The sequence below is a fragment of the Pomacea canaliculata genome, linkage group LG2, assembly GCF_003073045.1.
Source record: "Pomacea canaliculata isolate SZHN2017 linkage group LG2, ASM307304v1, whole genome shotgun sequence".
Taxonomy (NCBI): Eukaryota; Metazoa; Mollusca; class Gastropoda; order Architaenioglossa; family Ampullariidae; genus Pomacea; species Pomacea canaliculata.
This window is the reverse complement of record NC_037591.1, coordinates 11,345,520-11,363,606: the sequence shown is the minus strand read 5'-3', so window position 1 is coordinate 11,363,606 and position 18,087 is coordinate 11,345,520. Positions and strand designations below refer to the sequence as shown.

Below are 18,087 nucleotides of genomic sequence, written 5' to 3'. Positions count from 1 at the left end.
TTGGATAGTTAATTATGCATAATGGAATAGATAAATAAAGTTTACTTAAAAATTCATTATCTATTGATCATTTAAGAAAATTAATATGAATATATTTTATTTACATAAATTTCCCCTTTTATGTACCTCGAGAGGATCACCCGATCGTGCCCTCAGCGTCACCTCACGGGACATAACTCTCATCGGAATTTCCGATAACATGGCAGACAACATGAGCGAGAGAAGACAAGAACCGTGTAGTGGCGATATTCTTTGCAAATCCTTTTGCAGATGTAATATGCAGCCTACTTTATCTGCACAGAATTGCGCAGAATCAAATGGAAACAAGATTTTGCTTGATCCAGAACCACCCACTATTCCTAAAAGAAGGTTTGTTTCCGTAGCGTCGAAATTGGTCTTGTGAAATGTATTATACACAATGTCGAACATTTAACGTTTCATGTTTGCTGTCTCAGATGCTATATTCGACGTGCGTGAATAAATATGCGAATAGCGTATAGTGTATTAATACATAAATATTATATGCAATTGTTGCCGGGTCACCTACAGCATGCCACACCCTCGCGCATAACGATACAAAGAGAACGTAGCCGTCGATTTTTTTGGTATCTTTATTAAGGTGACAGCTTGCTGGCTGTCTGCAATAACTGTTACTACCACTGCATAACAGGGGACACAAATGCAAAGGACTCAGCCGGGCTGCTGGCTGAGACGGTGATCCGTCTACGGTGCTATAACGTATCTCTCTGACTTCAGTGTCGCCTCACATCTCCCTCCCCCCTTTAAGCGGCTACAGGTCGATTCGACCACAACTTTCAGTCGATTCGACCCTCGAATACAGAGGTTATTATTCGTTCGTCTGCTCGTTGTATGTATACATAAAGAAGTCACATTTTTCTTTACAAATTAGTCATATGATATGCATAGCTAGGTAAGCCATTGTTATTAAATAAAAAGCAGATACTGTGGCGCATTAATATCTATGTATGAGTTTGGGGAAAAAAGTCTTTGCTTAGTTTAATTTACACAATAGCAAAGCAATCGGCATGGAATAGCAACACAGCTTGTGGCCACACTTTTTTTAACTAAAAGTGTAAAGCATTAAAAATGTAAAGATGTTAAGAGTATGCAGAAAACTGATTTATATTTACTTGGATGCAGTTTCTTTCTCTTTCCCTCTTAGACACACACTCACACACAAAAGCAAGATTGATATTCATCAGCCAAAGACAAGTAAAGAGAATACATCAAAATTTGCACTTATTTCACTGCCAAATGCTTGCATAGATGATGATTTAGTCAAATCGAACTATAGGCAATGGTCAAATCAACTTAGAGTTGTAGTCAAATCAACTGTAGGCTGTGGCCGTGGTCAAATCTACTAGGCTGTGATCGAATTGGCAAACAGTTGAATTGACTGGCACCTCCCACCCCCTCTTTTATAGTTAATGGGATGGTTAATGTGTGAAGGGTGCCTGGCCTGTCATCAATTGTGCTGCTGGGGTCCAACAAGCGTTAAGTTGAATACAGTCCCTCCTTCCCCTTGTGGACAACACAAACTTGCATACAAATTAGCACTGCTGAAAGGCGCAGCCCTCCAACTGGTCTTCAGCTGTCCTCTAAACCATCTTCTACCACACAGTATTGATAAATGCATTTATAATTTTTATTTAACTGCAGGCAAGAGCTTGCTGAAATGGAATGGGTGGGGCTACAAAGACTCCAAGTTTTCCATCAACAAGGATCAGCATGTCGAGTTCACCGGAGAGAGGTGACCTTTTATAGATGGTTGAACTCAGTGTGCATATGAAATTGACAATGCAGTGTATGATAATCATTATATGCTTCAGATATAAAAAAAATTGTTTTGGTCATCATTGTTTTTCAGTTTTTTAGCTCTAACGCATCACTTCTCAACAACCATAAGGTCACAGGACTACCTTTTTACCATGGTTAGTGTGGTGTAAAAATCAGATTTTCCTATAGAAATGCATGTAAATCATATTGGAAAGCTTCAAATTATGTAAAGACAGTTTTCTAAGGTACTCTTAAAAAGTAACAGATTAGGTTTCAGAGAGTGGGATTTCTAAAAGCAGAAACAAAAACTTGTAGAAGAAATATGCAAATGAGATAATCTTAATATTACTTATGTTAATATGTTTTGTTTGGCAGGTATCGACTTAGTGGTAGCACCATGCCACTGCTTCGTGAGTGGATGAAAAAAACTGTTGGCATCAGTCTTGAACACAAGTCTCCCTCGCAGGTGAGGCAACTTGTATTTACAACAAATGGCATTTTCAGCATAGTTCTTTTTATCATCTTGTTGCTCTTGTCCTTTATTTCATTCCTCGAATCATATAATTTTTGTTCCCCTAATTCAGCTTTGCTTTTTAGCATTGGTTGCCTACTTCATTTTGGTTGCTTACTTCTTTGTGATAGACTACTTGCCATGTAGGCTTAGAAGCACTTCTAAAACCTTGTATATTTGCTTATTCTCAGCCAGAAATACCAGCTACCAGCATTCCACTTCCTGTGAAAAATGAAGAATTTTTGGCTGATCTTCGTAAAACTGGCATCTCCATCTTCTGATGACTGCCAGGATCGATTGTTTAGGGCACATGGTAAGGCTAACAAAAAAATGAATTGTATGATTCGCTGATAACATAAAAAGGATTTCTTTTAAAATCCAAGAATTAGAAAAAGAGCCAAAACAAAAAAGTCAAAAATAAATAGGCTCCCTTCCTGTTATATTTTCACTTTGTTTATATTGAAATTGAACCAAAGTAATGAAGAATTGAAGAATTCAAATTACTTAAACTCCAGTGATAGCCTGTACATGTTTATTTTACAGGTCATACTCTTCATGAGATTTTCACTCTGAGAGAAGGAATGTTTGAGCGCATACCTGACATAGTGATTTGGCCTGGTGAGTTGGTTTCAGCAAAATCACTAAAGTTATAACTTTTTATCTATAAATATTTTTTGGATACAGTTTGCAAATCTTATGCTAATTTTATTCATTTACCTAATATTATCTTGAAAATAATTTAGGTAGAGTTGTACTCAAGACCTTAATCTTGTTTTAGAAAATCATGATGATGTGGTCAAGGCTGTGGAATTGGCTGTTAAGTACAATGTTGTTATCATCCCTTTTGGAGGTCAGTATCTATGAAGTTTATTCTCAATATTTTATGATATTTTTCTATTGTTTTACAGTGTTTTCACAGTCTCCTTTAAGAAATGAAATGTTAAAATCCTGTGTAGATTTCATGAAACTGAATGTTAAGTTGGTTTCTTTGTGCTTATCTAAACCATGATAGAAAATAAATTAATTTTATTAGCTTCAAGTCAATAATCATTACATAAGTTAAAAACTATTTTTCTTTCAGTTGCAAAGTTCAGTATGAACTAGTGTCCCATTTCTATCGCTTTCTGTTTCTATTAGCAACGTTTTACTTTGATAGGCAACTAAGCACTGAAAGCAGTGATTGTTACACCCATCCTAAAAGAAAAGAAAAAAATTCAAAATATCTGGTAGATAACCTGTGTGTCCTGATTTAGATTACAGTTGTGAGAACAAAACAATTTACATAGATTTTATGTCACAGGGGGAACAACTGTTACCAGCTCTCTAGAATGCCCAGCATTTGAAAAGAGAATGATTGTATCATTAGATACATCTCAAATGGTAATAACAGCTTGATGAGTTGCACATTCAAACGTGTGTCTGCAGTAAAAGCTTTCATTGCTTTTCTTCTTCATTTTTTTTTTAAATTACAAACTTTACATCATAGGTTTATGATTATTTTATAGGTACAAGAAAACTAATCATAAAATAGTGCTGAGAAAGCTAATCTGTTAAAAGCAAGGGTACATATATGACATCTTTTTTTATTAAGAAATCTATGTGCAGTTTTTCAGTTTAAAGCATCTAGCATTATTATTATTGCAGGAATCTCTCATGTGTCTTACAGGTTTGTTCTTTTTATGCAGAAGTGTTTAGAGCATAAAGTATTGTAATTATGACAATTTTTTTTTTGTACTTAGAATCACATCCTGTGGGTGGATGAGAAAAACCTTACTGTCCGTGCTGAATGTGGTATCATTGGGCAGGATCTTGAGCGCAGGGTAATTAACTCTTGCTTCAGTGTTGCTGAAAAATTTCAGTTTCAGTTATTGGAATACCACTATAAATTCTGGATTCAATCCATTGTTTAAAGTGTTTTTGTTTTATTGTTGCATTCATTATTTGACTAGATACTGCAAAGTATGTTCCATTTTAAGCACTAACGAAGTTTGTACTGAGCTGGCTGAATATTTGACAAAATACCCTCTTTCCTCCCACCATACCCTACTCCCAGGAGAGTGAACACTATAATTGCTGGTATTTCATCTCTTCCTGGCTTCAATATCTGTGCAGTCTTTTGCCACATCTTTGACATGCTGTAACACTTGTCCAGAGTGTGCCGAACTCTTTTTCATGTAGTGATTGTCTATGCGACTTTCACGGCCTTTAATAAAGAATTTTTCAGTTTGCTAATGCTGTCACATTTCTGCAGCTTGAGGAGCGGGGTTACTGCACTGGACATGAACCAGACTCCATGGAGTTCAGCTCTCTTGGTGGTTGGGTGGCAACACGAGCCTCAGGAATGAAGAAGAACATTTATGGCAATATTGAGGATTTGGTGAGAATGTTTCGAGAAATGTAATAGCACATCATATCCTTTGAGAAATACGAAAAAAAGCAGGTTCATGCTTCTTCCTAAACCATATGGAAAGTATTTAAAATAAAAAATTATTAAGAAAATTCTTTTGAAAAAAATGGAAAAATGAAAAATCATATAGCAAATAAGAAACCTTAAAGGCTTCTGTATTTTGGAAAGCGATATAAGGGGGCAGTTAGGCAAACAGTGGTTATCTTACTGAATTAATAATACTGTGTAACAACATTTGCTGTAACAACAAATGTGTACTTTAAAAAATGTAAAACAATTTAAAGAAGAGGTGTATGAACAACAATGATTCTTTGGGGAATAAAATAAATATGTGCTTCATATATAGTTTAGCATAATTTTCTTCAATGTGCTTGCAGCTTGTGCATGTAAGATTTGTGACACCTCGGGGTGTCATGGAAAAAAGTTGCCAGGTTCCTCGAATGTCCTCAGGTCCAGACATACACCACATCATCTTGGGGTCAGAGGGTAAAGACATTTTTAAGTGATACCAAACAAAAAATTTTTTAATGATTTTCTTCCTTTCTGTTATATTAATTTCCTGCTGATTTAGCGTGAATTTATGTGCTTCTGTCTTGTTAATATGAACACAGTACTCACTCTTCAGATTTCAACTGGCTGTTTCTCAGGTTGCATTGTTCTTTTACCTTTACTATTGTTCCAGTCAGATTTTTAGCATGCATTCAGTGTTTTTTAACTCTAAGATTATTTGCAGTACCGGTCCATCTTTAACCTTGCAAGAAACGATACAACTACAGGTCTTGTGGCATTTTTCACTTTTCCTAACACTATAGATATATCTGTGCAAGTTCAAAACATTTGCCACATCCATTTTTTGCAGGGACAATGGGTGTGGTTACTGAAGTGACACTCAAAATTCGGCCTTTGCCTCCTTGTAAAAAGTATGGCTCAATTGTTTTCCCCTCATTTGAGAATGGTGTCAGCTGCTTGAGAGAGGTGGCAGCTCAGGTAAATCTTTTCTTTGTTTATTTTCTTTGCTACATTTGGTCTGATGTTTTCTTTTTTAATTCTTTTGAGTTGTGTGCTTGACTATTGGTGTATGATCAGCCACATGAGACACCAGATTTTTGTAAATGTGTTTGTCTTATTGTGATTCTACTAAATAGTTTGTTGGTGTGTAGAGATATATATAAATTGGAAATAAAATAAATTATGCACACCATGTGAAATTATAAATTAACATATTCTAGTTACATTTCTCAGAGATGTGCACCAGCTTCAATACGTTTGATGGACAATGAACAATTCCAATTTGGTAAGTTGTTTCTTCTGTCTTGTTGTGAAATATCTTGGGGTATATTAGACAAAATTTTGGTAAATTTATGCAATGCTATGCATCATTCACTCAAACTTATGATGCACAAAAGATCTGTAAACTTTTTGAGAACTGAAATCCTTCTTTATCACCCAAAGTAAGCATATACATTGTTTTTCCACAACCGGTTGGCAGGTGATATAACCTTACCTGATCAAACCACCTTTTTGCTGAGACACCTAATTATCGATGTTTTTAACGTTCATTTAAAGTGCACTTCTTAAAACTTATTTGTGGAATAACTGCACTAAATCATCTTATATATAATGTAACCTAATTAATCTATGCATATTTTGTTACAGTATCTGGAAAGCTGTAGTACTGTTTTTGCTATGATCATAACAAAATTGGGAAATAAGAGGCATTTTTTTTTTTAAGTACAGGTGCTGCCTTGAAACCAGAATCCAAGTCTATGCTGACTAACTTTATGGATGGACTTAAGAAATTTTACATCACCAAGCTAAAGGGTTTTGATCCAAATAAACTGGCTGTGGCAACATTATTGTTTGAAGGCACAAAGGAGGTTAGCATGCATGCTTTAAAATTGACGTGTGCTTTTTGTAACATTCTTTTTATTAGTTTCTCTAAACTTAAACTTTGTCCTAAATAGTGATTTTTGGAGGTCTTGGACAAAGGATAATGGCTTGCTTAGACCCATGACTGTCAGAACCTTATTTGCCCAGCAATACTGCTGGTACTTGATTTATTAGTGAAGGTAAAAAGTTTATGGAAGCAGGTGCATGTTATTACTATATCATTTGAAAGTTAGTGCAGATGTGTGTGAGCAATAGAAGGTCCCTGATATAATACACCTTTGGAATTTGTTTTAGGAAGTGGCTGCCCTGGAGAAGCGTGTATATGAAATAGCAGCAAAGTTCGGGTAAGTGAATCAGAATGCTGTTGTTGGTGACGTTTAATTTGACAAGATGCTGGCCTATTGAAAACGTACAATTTAAATTATGGAACTCTCCTTTCAGCTGGAGCTTGTGTAGTTGTCACTGGAATCAAAGACAGTCAGAATTTTTACCTTTACACATGTATGTAATGATCAAGTTTATGTTTTAAACAAATTCAGTCACCATTTCGATCTCAGTCAGTTAGTGGTTTAACAGCGCTTCTATTTTTGTTTATAAGTTAGAAAATTGTCTCCATTTTCCATCCACCCTAGTCAAGCTTCATTATAGTATATGCTGTTAAGAGTGCTAGTACTTTTTCATTTTATTACCATGTATGACAAACTTTCAAAACATTCTAAACATGAGTAAAGTGAGCTTGATCTAATGGTGTGAAGGAGCTTTAACTGTATGTTTCAGTGGATTGCCTGGTGGAGCAGACAATGGTGAACGTGGCTACATGCTTACATTTGTCATAGCCTACCTTAGGGTATGTACATAATGAACAGGACTCAAATGTGTTTCTACTAAATTTATAATGAGATGCAGATTTTATGGCTGGAGAAGCTGTAAATTAATGCCATTGAAAAAAAGTTATTACTATGAAAAAAACTGTTTTAATTTTTAAAATGTAAGGCATGTGTATAAAATAATATGTGATTGTTGGTAATGTAAAATTCCTAAAAGTTACAAAAATGTGAATCCCTTTCAGTATATTTTGAATTTAAATTTTGTTTTTACTTTGTGTCAGGATCTTGGTTTTGAATACTACATTGTTGCTGAGTCATTTGAGACTTCTGTTCCGTGGGATAGGTAATTGTTTGAAAGTCTTTTCAATGTTTCTAAAACTGTTTCTTTACTGATAAGTTTTATAATCAGTTGAAGATAAAATACTTTGTACAAACTTTGTCCTTAGGTAAGTATGAGATTGAGAGTATTTTGCAAGTAAGGCAAATAAACTGTGCTTTATGGTGCCTTTTCTGCAAAGTAACTTTTTAATAATTAAGTATGGAAATACTCTCACATGAGGAAAACATGGCTGCCATTTATGGCATTTCTGATGCCATATTTGGATTTCTTATTGATGACAGAAAAAAACAAAACAAATAGGGACCCTTACAAAATTGGTAATTTTCACTCAGTATTTTTCTTTAGGTGTAGAAATATAATTTTTTTTTTTTTTTTTTTTTTTTGTTTTTTTTGTGTGCAATGCACAGAAAGCCATTTTCATAGTATATTTAAAGTCTACATTAGCAAAATTCTGCTATAACTTTGTCTGATGGGTTATCAGTAGTTGGAAGGTATCATCTGCACTATTTATTATACAAAGTAACATCAAAATTAATCAGTACTTGTTTATAGTTTATATCTTCAGATATCCAATTAAACGTTGGAAAAGATAGTAATATGTTTAATACATAAACAGTACCATTATGTCAAGGTGATCCAAAGAAAACAACAATAATGTTGTTGATTCAGTTGCTAAAATTCTTAAACCAGTACAATGTTAAAGAAGATGCAATAAATCATAGACAGTACAGTGTTCCCTCGTTTATCGCGGGGGATAGGTGCTATGATCAGCCGCGATAAAAAAATTTCCGCGAAATAGGGACATACATGCAATAATAATATATACATGTAAAACAATATCATGTTAGTGTAAGGTAATATATTAATCATGTTATTAATACAGTACAATAATAAATTAGTGTAAAAAAAATTATAACTTTACTCAGAGAAACCCAAAAAACTGATGCGAACTGGCTGCGAGATGGGAGATAACAATCATGGCTCGTCGCTTACGCATAGCAATGGATTTCTCATACACAATTATTTCTTTCTATCTACAAAATAACCATGGTATTTTAATAGAAATACAAATATAGCTACATTTTTCATCTTTTTCCTGTTGAAATATCTATGGTATTTTGTAGAACGATAATTCCCAGCACGAAAATATCAATCGATACTTAAAAAAACAAACAAACCGCGAAGTAGTGAATCCGCGATAGATGAACCGCGAAGTAGCGAGGGAACACTGTACATCTATTTCAAATGGCATTACCAGGTCAGCAATAAAAAAAATAAGCAAACAATAAACAGCAATTCCTACAAAGGCACTTAATGATCACATCCAACGATGTTAGCCTCCTGAAAGCTGCCATTCTGATAGAATGGGTTAGGGTTATCTAGCATGATCTGCTTGGTTTTATAAAACTTGCATCTTGTGGCAGCATACCATAAACACATTGGAAGATGTATTAGACAGGAGTTAGATATGTGTTGTAGGACACTGCTTGTTCCTCAATTTCAGATGCCTAGACTTGTGTCAAAATGTGAAAGAACGTTTGCGGCGAGAATGCAAAGAACGCCGTATCCAGTTTCCTCCATATATCACCTGCAGGTGAGTTGTAAGGTGTAAGTATGCTTAATGAATCAATAATTTATTTGAGTGAATTGTTGTCTTTGTATTATTGATTAATGCTATGTAAAAATATTTAAATATTTAAGAGTTTATTTGAAGGTTTGCAGATTGGGGCAGATTCCAGCAAAAATTGTCACTATTGTCATTTTCACAGAGTCACACAGACCTATGATGCTGGTGCTTGTGTCTACTTCTATTTTGGTTTCAACTACAGGGGCATCTCTGATCCTGTTCATGTCTATGAAGAAATTGAGGTGAGTATGCTGTACTTGTCATATAAAACAGCCCTTACATTTAATCATAGCAAAACCACTCCATTATGCAAAGCTCATTGCTATTTGCATGACTTGACTGATGTCTGCCTCTGTGGACTTCTGTGAAAGGTTAATTGCTGGACATCCTTTTTGATCCCATTTGTTTTACAGGACCAAAGCGAATGATAATTGGAACTGTATTGACTTGATGATTGCATTGTCTTGAACGAGTTGCAATCTGTATGCCTTAGTAGACTCAAAAAGTGTTATATGTTAAGAACATAGTATGTGGTCATAATTTAAGAAGGGTTAACAGAATCCAGAGAAGTATTGCTTTAATCATGTGACCTTTATTTAAAAAGTATAATACTGCTGTTTTTCTGGTAGTGTAAAGAAACTTTCACAAGTTTAATAATAACAAGGCATTCTATCTCGCTTCTTTCAGTCCTGTGCAAGAGATGAAATATTAGCTAATGGAGGCAGCATATCCCACCATCATGGAGGTTAGTATTGTACTGTAGCACTGTACTTTTCATGGATGTCTGAAAGATTGTTCTTGCAAGGCAAAAAATGTTACTATTTTTCAGATGACACAAATTTCTGATTTATTCAGTTTAGTTTTTCTGAATAACTTTGCTTGAAATTAAATATAGTATTTTATAGAAATACATTTGCTTAGTATCAAAGAAAGCTTATGTTTAGGTTTGTTTTTAGGGACTCCATACTGAGTATGTGTTGAGAAGCAGTAAGCTGGAAAAAGGGAGAGAGTGGTTTGGAGAGAAGAAAGTCTTGTGTGGTTTAGGAAAAATGTATCATGAAAATATTTTAAGGCAGAAAATAAAACATAAAGACATCCAAATTTTCCCTTACTAGAAAAAAGCATTATTGACTTTGGTTATGTTTTGGTACCAGTTGGGAAGATTCGCAAACAGTGGCTGAAGAAGACTGTTGGAGAGCTAGGAGTCGGGACAATGAAAGCTTTGAAGGCTTACATCGATCCACAGAATATTTTTGCAAATAACAATCTCATGATGGGAAACCATTCTAAGCTGTGATTTATTTCTACAAAATTCTTTTGAACAAACTTTCCAATGAATATGCAGATTCTCCAATAAAATAGATTCGTTAGCAGGTGAGAAAACCAAAGATCTTATGGATATGAGGACATTTGCTAAAAGTGAAGTGAGGAACAGTTTCTCTTTTTTAAAGTCTCTGTTACAACTCACAGATCATAATTGTTTTTCAAACAGCATGTGATAATGAAAACATGAAACAATGAAACTTTGCTTTTTCAATTTTTGTGAGTAATCCGAGTAGCAAAGTGATTGCAATGATTTTGTAATTTTAAAGATAACCTAGTTTTATGTTGTGTTTATTATGGCTTTAATGAATAACTGTATGCTAGCAACTGCATCAAGGGAGGAAAGGATTGGAGAAGAGAGAGCATGTGTGCATCTTTATTTTGAAGATTTAAGAAAGCTGCTGTCAGGCTTTTATCTGTTGTTTTTGCACTATGTATTAGACCTCGAATATTACATATTGAAAACCTTTAAGTACTTTAAAAGCCTGTAAAAGCCACATAGAAGCTATATAGCCTTGGCTGCAACTGCAGTTGAGGAAAAAAATTTTTATTAGCCTTTATGTTTTAACTTACTGGCAATTTACAATTACTGCAATGTATGTAATTGCTCATGTTTTCTAAGGGAAAATCATTTCTAAACCACAAACACTGTTTTAAACATTTTAATACACATAGTACTATGTGATGCATGTTGTTAATCATCATGTCTTTATCTTGAGTGTTGGATTGAAGTCATGTGGAAGTCTAAATGGTAAAAGTCGTTAACTTACAATTGTCATTACTAACCATCTACGCTTTCTGCCCTACACGTACAGTTTTATGCCATATTTAAATGAGGATAGCAACGTCTCACATTCACTTTAGGTATCTCAACAAGAAGCAATGAAGATTAAATTAAATAAAATAAGATTGAAGTATTTCAAAGATCTTTGGTAACTTAAATCGAAAAATTGCAAAAAAAACCCCAACTTTTCAGGTAAAACAAATTGGATTTACTTAACTGTGCTTAGGATTGAATGTAGACTCTTTATTTGCCAGGATAAAAATATTTACTTTTGTAGTATTTTTATTACATATCAGTTCTCAGGCTTCCTAAATTCTTTTCATTAAGTTTGCTAGCTTATCACTTCATATCTTTCTGGTGCCTTATTTTGTCAGTCATTGATGACAGTATATTATGACAGGTCATAAAAATCATAGGTGACTTTGATGGTAGCCGTCACAAATTTGTGGTCTTATAATTTTGAACAATTTACCGCACCAATCCTTTTTCTGCATTCTCCAAAGATCCCATTTTTACCGTACATCTGCAAAGTAATTTTTAAAAATACAGTAAGGATGAATCATGTAAATTGCACTAGAACAAATTTTCTCGTTCAAGGTTAAACCAGAGATGGATGTCTTTATTGGGTCAGAGGTTGGTTTGTGGGGTTTTACGCCGTGCCAGGAACTAAGGCTATTCGGTCATGTTGTAGGGCTAGTAAGTCTTGCCCTATCCATCAAATTTTTACTGCTAGCATTTTTCTAGGAAAGATCTAGCCTGGAACACTTTAAAAAGCAGGACAAATGCTTTTAATTTCCATAATTTTTGTCTATGTAAAATTGCTCAATTAAAGGTCTTTTGTACTTCCATGCTGTTGTAAAAGTAAAAAAAATTAATCATTGGTACATGTATCTGCTTCACAGAGTATGCTTGTGTTAAATTGCTCATTTTTTTTCCAGTGTCATCAAGCTGCCCATCCTTTCTGATGCACCATTTGTAACGTTTTAAATGTCTTACTTTTGTCTTTGAAAAATTCGTGATAAAGTCAGATGGTTGAATTTCTTTAATGTGAATGTCTTTTCCAATATTAAACTTAAGGATGGTCAATATCTGATGCAAGCATCTTAGATAAATACAAAACAGAATAAATGTGCATGCATAAACACATTTAATGGCAATGAAACTATGGACTATTATAATAATCTTTGAAACGCATTTCAAAAAGACGTAGCCACTGTTTCACACTCCATTGAAAAGAAATTACATCTCAAGTAGCTTAAAAATAAGAGCAAAATGTGCCATGAAACTTAAGCCAATTACAGACTTAGCAGGGTTTAGTTGATACAGTTGTTTGATCAAATGCTTATGATAGCAATCTAAAGTCTCCGATTTTCAAATCTAAACAGTCAATTAGACCAGCTCTGATATTATATATGAAAAAAAAAGGGATGGCATGATTTGGTACTGACCACTTATAACCTGCTGAAACAAAATGCTGTCATAAACTTTGTCAGTGGCATCCAGTCTGGGGTAAAATGTGCTCCTAACTTTTGTCCCCATCTTCACTTATGCAACCCATGAATACCGACAAGCTATTTGCTCGATTCCTATGCTAGATGAGCTTTAATGGGTTCTTCCTAAGAAACAGATGCAAGATAATCTTTTATTTCAGATGGTTCTAAACGACGGAATCCAGTGCTGTTGCAGATACCAATCTCAATGTTGTCCTCTGTCATCTGTCCCTCAAAGCTCTCTTTTAAGGCCAGAATAGCCGTATGAACTGCATCCTCCAGCTCAAGGTTTTCACTGTATCTGTACAAGATGAGCAGACATATCTCTATATGGTCTATAAAAATAGCACTGTCAGCTATTGTATAATTTTCGCAAAATCTGAACTGAAATTAAAAATGTATAAAACTTCCCAGAATTATTTTTGTATTTAAATTATGCTTATGCTAACATTCGCCAGAAAAAAATTATATTAGAAATTTTTCTAGGAATAGATAACATATGCACCCATACATTCTTATCAACAAACCTTTTTTCCAAGAAAGTTTTCCCATTAACATGGTTTTTTCCCATGGCTGTTGCTTTCCAGGCAAAATAGGCTCCCTTTGATTAGAAAGAATCATAGATAAATGCTCTTTATTTAAAAAATAAAATTTTAACAATAACATGAGCTTCCATAAGATTAAGACTCATTCAAAAATTGTTATGCTGAAGCTGCTCATTATTAACTGTTTGGTCACTCCAGTAACTACCAAGTCCCATCCACCTCCCATTTCTGTCATATTGAACAAGTTTTACTCCATAATGATGTAAACACTAAAGGGCAAAATTCATGCATTTAACATAGGCAAATCACATTGGGATAAAGCTGTCTCTATAAAGGTAGGACCGAAAAGTTCATTTGAAGATTCAAATTTCCCTAATGGTGCCTATCTTTTTAAAAATGATGGCAACACATATGCATATAAAGACTGCTACCAATTTTCCACCATTTTGAGACAATTTATGATAAATTTTTGAAAATTTGTTGCATGTGCATATACCAAGGTATCAAGGATCAATGGTCTTGAAGACATAAAGGTGAAAAGAAGTCTCTCTACTCCCAACTGAGTATGTTCACAATTTTCTCCATAAGTTTTGCATTTTATCCTCTAAGAACGTTTAGGAGAAACAATGAAGAGTATCAATATCTATTACAGGCAGTCCTCGACTTACAATGTTGTTCCGTTCCTAAGTCGTGTCGTAAACCGATTTTCGCTGTATGTCGGAACACGTACATATTGTACGTAAATAACATACTGTAAGCAAGTATCCTATTCTAACACAGTTATTATAAAAAAGAAACCTCATATAAAATATGTTTAATTCTTCTGTCGCGCACACCAAACACGAAGTTCGCGTTACGACGTTTGCGACGCAAAACCACTTAAAAGAAATAAGGCTTTATACAGTAAATGGGAGATATGTCGTAACCACGAAACATAGTAACTCGGCTGACGTAACCTGATGACCGCCTGTATAAGGTCTCGGGTGGACCTGCTTTTTATAAAAGATATACTGTGATATCACACTTTCACACTCATAGCTTCAAAGAACTTAGCTAACTCTTTAAAACTTGCACTGATATCATTATTTCATAATACTCACAGATGGATCACACTGGTACAAGTAAGGTTTTTTCTCATCTTCATCCCACCCAGCAATCAGTAAAGATACACCAAATGGCCTCACACCTCTGCAAAAACAAATGTGTGTGTATATATATATGTCACATATTAATTTCTGGTTTTTCACACCTTTTAAAAATGTATAAATCTTGTTAAATGTGACCAATGTATTCCAAAAAAAAAAGTGTACAAATACAAAACACATTAATCAGCCTTTAATTTTGTGGTACTCTCAAAATAAGTCTGGTTTTCGCACTTTGACATGATTTACACATACCAGTGACAGAAATTCTACTCAAAACTGTACAGTGTTGTTCTACTACTTGACGTTCTAAACATTAAAAAATTAGTGTAAAATTTTTTTACCCAAAAGTGTGCCTGATAAAATACCTTAGACATGTAATATTTCTAAACAAAGCAAAAACCAAGGTCAAAACAAGATTTTAAAATTTAAACTTGCTGACAAACACCGCACCACCAGCTTCCTTACCCTGACTGGGTGTACTCCTGCATGACTGCTGCAACACGCTGTACAAGTTGAGCTGTGGGGATGTGCTCACGGTAAATCATGTAATACTGTTGGGCTAGTTTCCTTGCTTGTCTGCAAAGTACTCTACAAAACAGGCCAAAATTTAACAAATGCCTTCATTTCATTTTGCTGCAAAAACAAACACCAATTTATCCATTTTCAAAGGTTTTTTCCTCAAATATGTTCCCATTTTTGTGATATGGATTTTTGTAAAAGACTAAACATGCCATGCTAGTTGTGTTTTGGCAAGTGTCTGATACTTACCTATAGTCTGGACCCATTCCACTGTAGACGATGCCAATATTTTTGGTGATCGTCTCAACTTTGTGAATGCTGTGCTCATCATACAAGATTGACTTTTGTTTCTTTTCTGTTGCCAGGACAACTCCATTGGTGGCTAGGAAAAAAATAACAAAAACTACACATCTGTCATCAGACTGTATCAACTAATAGTTACTCTTTTTCTGCTGCTGCAAATACTCCTGTCCTGATCTTTGCTAAAAGGCAAATTATCAATCTTTCAAAAAGTGCTTTAATTCAAGGAGCCAATTTTAATGCATTCATAGCTGGTTTTTAATGTCAACAACCTGTTTAAGGTATAATAAATCTCTTCAAAACTGTTCTAATTCCATATTCAACTTAATTTAATTTTGAAATAAGTTTCACTTACCTTTTATTCCAACAGAGGGTGCCCCAGCACCAACAGCTGCTAAAGCATACTCAATCTGCACCAACTTGCCAGATGGGCTAAAGAATGGGGGAGAAAATGTTTTATTCTGTACAGCACTAATCTACTTTCTACTTTTCTCCAGGTCTCCCACTTTTGAATGAAATACGTTAAAAAACTCATTTACTGGCCAAAGTAACAAAATGGATTATACCTGATAGTAGTTAAATACTCATTCCTGATTAATCATACATTTCGATTCTCTCAAGAATTTCATTAACGCACACCTGTATAACAATACCACTGCTTGCCGAGATCTAATGATGCGATACTATTTGCTATCATTTAATACTACTTTTGGCATTCACTCTGCTCTTCGTTCGATTCCACAAAGAGGTACACCGCTCAAGTGAAATGGAATATGTAGAGTATTAGTCTTCACTTTGCTTTCAACAACTTTTTAGATTTACACACCACCTCTGGTGGAACTTAAATAATGAATACTGTTACTGTTAGTGACCAAGCAATATTCAAGAAGCACAGTCAGTAACATTATTTTTTTTTTAAAAAGAAGAAATTATGTATGTAATCCAACAGAGAAATAAAAGGCATTAGGTTTTATGTTGAAAGTACTGTATAATGCACGTGTCTGAAAGTTATTTACCTAAATGTTGTCAGCGAAAAGCTGTACCGCTCCGTCATGATGGCTTTCTACTGTTTCCGGCTGACAGCACGTGTCCCGTACGTTTATTGGCTAACTCTTTTTCGTTCGACCAATAGATAGCAGTTTATCAAAACTCAAAAGATGGCTGCGTCCATGAAGAAATGCTTGTTAACCCTGCGAAGTCAATGTCAGAAACTTCTTGTTGATTTACGAATTTGTACATCAATATTTCAGCAGCCATGTAAGTAACTAAACTTTAATATGTGAAAAACATAAGTGTAGTGTCGTTTACGTTTTAATGCATTTTCTCACCTACAGGTGTTATCTGATTTTTTTATATGTACATACACATGTCGACTGTTATTATCTATGTGTGTGTGTGGAGCGCTTTGAACACGTCTCGACTGTCAGAAAAGGCGCTGTAGAAATCAAAACTTATTATTAACACTATTTTATTCATTAACGTCAGATAATGGACTGGAGTTTGCTGCAGTGGCCGAATGTCCGATCTCATCCTCAAAACATCAGACGAGAGCATCGCAGAACATTCTGGACTCAATATTTAGCAATGTTTTATTGGCAGTTCAGCGCGATCGACGCTCTCTAGAGCGCCGATTGTCTCGGAAGATGGCTCTTCCTGGTCATTTTGAGCATGCCATACCAAAGACAAACATCATAGCTTGTCTGGAATGTGGCCATTGGCATGAGAAAGGAACACTGTGCGGTAAAGACATAAACATATTACATTTTTATTTCAAACCTGGAAAATGATTTGTTAATAATCAACTTTCAATTGTTGAATGCATTTAAAAATAAAAAATAAGGGGTTTCATCATAACACCAAAACACCCTTGATGTAGGGGCAGTAAACATTAATTGATTTATCATGCTATAACAATGCTGCATTATACCATTGGCTTATTCCTACTTAAAATGCTGCTTAATGTATAAATGCGTGTAAATAATCCAGCCAAATCTCAAGATTTTTTTCTTTTTTGGAAAAAAAATGCTTGTCACTGACAGTGCATTTTTTAATAACTCTTGTTCACCATCAAGTCCCAAGCTCCTCTAGAAAACAAAAAATTAATATTTTATGACAATTCTTTATCTGAGTTTGTGAGGATTTGTAACATATTTTCTTGTTGTTATTAGGAAACTGCTATAGCAAAGTGAGAGAAGAGACAAAGAGCATGAGAGAAGCACTTGGTGAAGACATGATGTATACTGCAGACCAGAAAGAAGTAGTTTTTGTTTATGAAGGTGAAACTGCTGAAAGTGCAAAGCATGGAGGCAAACATGTTGTTGAATTAAAGAGAAAGCGGCCTTCTTGGTTTCCAAACATTTTACTGACAAAGAAGGAAAGCTAGACATTGTTGAAATGTGAAGGATATTGTGTTAAAGGCAAATATAAGATAAACTGTGGTCATTGGCAGGAAAAGTGTATAGTTCATGAAAAATGAGATTTGACTGCTATGTATAGGACATTCTGAAATAAATTTCTTAAAATGAAAAACTCTTCAGCTTCTTCATTTTGATACCTTTCAAACTATAAGCATGTAATAGCAT

At 34.6% G+C, this 18,087-nt stretch overlaps 3 protein-coding genes across 3 annotated transcripts; 2 read left to right on the top strand and 1 right to left on the bottom strand.

Moving 5' to 3' along the window:
• The first annotated feature begins 184 nt into the window (after positions 1–184).
• Positions 185–11,684, top strand: LOC112556460 (alkyldihydroxyacetonephosphate synthase, peroxisomal-like). The gene is given in 21 exon segments (XM_025225488.1): positions 185–369; positions 1,681–1,771; positions 2,173–2,263; positions 2,500–2,583; positions 2,585–2,621; positions 2,852–2,926; positions 3,087–3,158; positions 3,609–3,688; positions 4,048–4,128; positions 4,560–4,685; positions 5,093–5,201; positions 5,575–5,702; positions 5,958–6,009; positions 6,453–6,592; positions 6,900–6,949; positions 7,383–7,452; positions 7,714–7,775; positions 9,277–9,366; positions 9,542–9,641; positions 10,087–10,144; positions 10,554–11,684. Coding segments are annotated over 21 exon segments (1,791 nt in total). The 5' UTR covers positions 185–317; the 3' UTR covers positions 10,697–11,684.
• An 849-nt stretch (positions 11,685–12,533) lies between these two features.
• Positions 12,534–16,653, bottom strand: LOC112556473 (proteasome subunit alpha type-2). Its single transcript, XM_025225511.1, has 7 exons — positions 16,522–16,653; positions 15,861–15,937; positions 15,455–15,587; positions 15,152–15,274; positions 14,642–14,729; positions 13,524–13,597; positions 12,534–13,297 (listed from the first exon to the last, which is right to left on the bottom strand). Exons 1-7 carry the CDS (start codon positions 16,557–16,559, stop codon positions 13,123–13,125), a joined length of 708 nt encoding a protein of 235 aa, XP_025081296.1. The 5' UTR covers positions 16,560–16,653; the 3' UTR covers positions 12,534–13,122.
• Positions 16,616–18,034, top strand: LOC112556476 (39S ribosomal protein L32, mitochondrial-like). Its single transcript, XM_025225515.1, has 3 exons — positions 16,616–16,762; positions 16,991–17,245; positions 17,674–18,034. The coding sequence occupies exons 1-3, from the start codon at positions 16,663–16,665 to the stop codon at positions 17,886–17,888; spliced, it is 570 nt and encodes a 189-aa protein (XP_025081300.1). The 5' UTR covers positions 16,616–16,662; the 3' UTR covers positions 17,889–18,034.
• Positions 18,035–18,087: the final 53 nt, after the last annotated feature.

Excerpts from the sequence above, each read along its gene's own strand:
- LOC112556473 (XM_025225511.1), bottom strand. The coding sequence starts at position 16,559 with ATGACGGAGCGGTACAGCTTTTCGCTGACAACATTTAG. Across the intron at positions 15,938-16,521 it reads TTTTCGCTGACAACATTTAG|CCCATCTGGCAAGTTGGTGC; the intron begins GTAAATAACTTT and ends CCCATTCTTTAG. Across the intron at positions 15,275-15,454 it reads GGAATGGGTCCAGACTATAG|AGTACTTTGCAGACAAGCAA; the intron begins GTAAGTATCAGA and ends CCTGTTTTGTAG.
- LOC112556476 (XM_025225515.1), top strand. The coding sequence starts at position 16,663 with ATGGCTGCGTCCATGAAGAAATGCTTGTTAACCCTGCGAAGTCAATGT. Across the intron at positions 16,763-16,990 it reads ATCAATATTTCAGCAGCCAT|ATAATGGACTGGAGTTTGCT; the intron begins GTAAGTAACTAA and ends CATTAACGTCAG. Across the intron at positions 17,246-17,673 it reads TGAGAAAGGAACACTGTGCG|GAAACTGCTATAGCAAAGTG; the intron begins GTAAAGACATAA and ends TGTTGTTATTAG.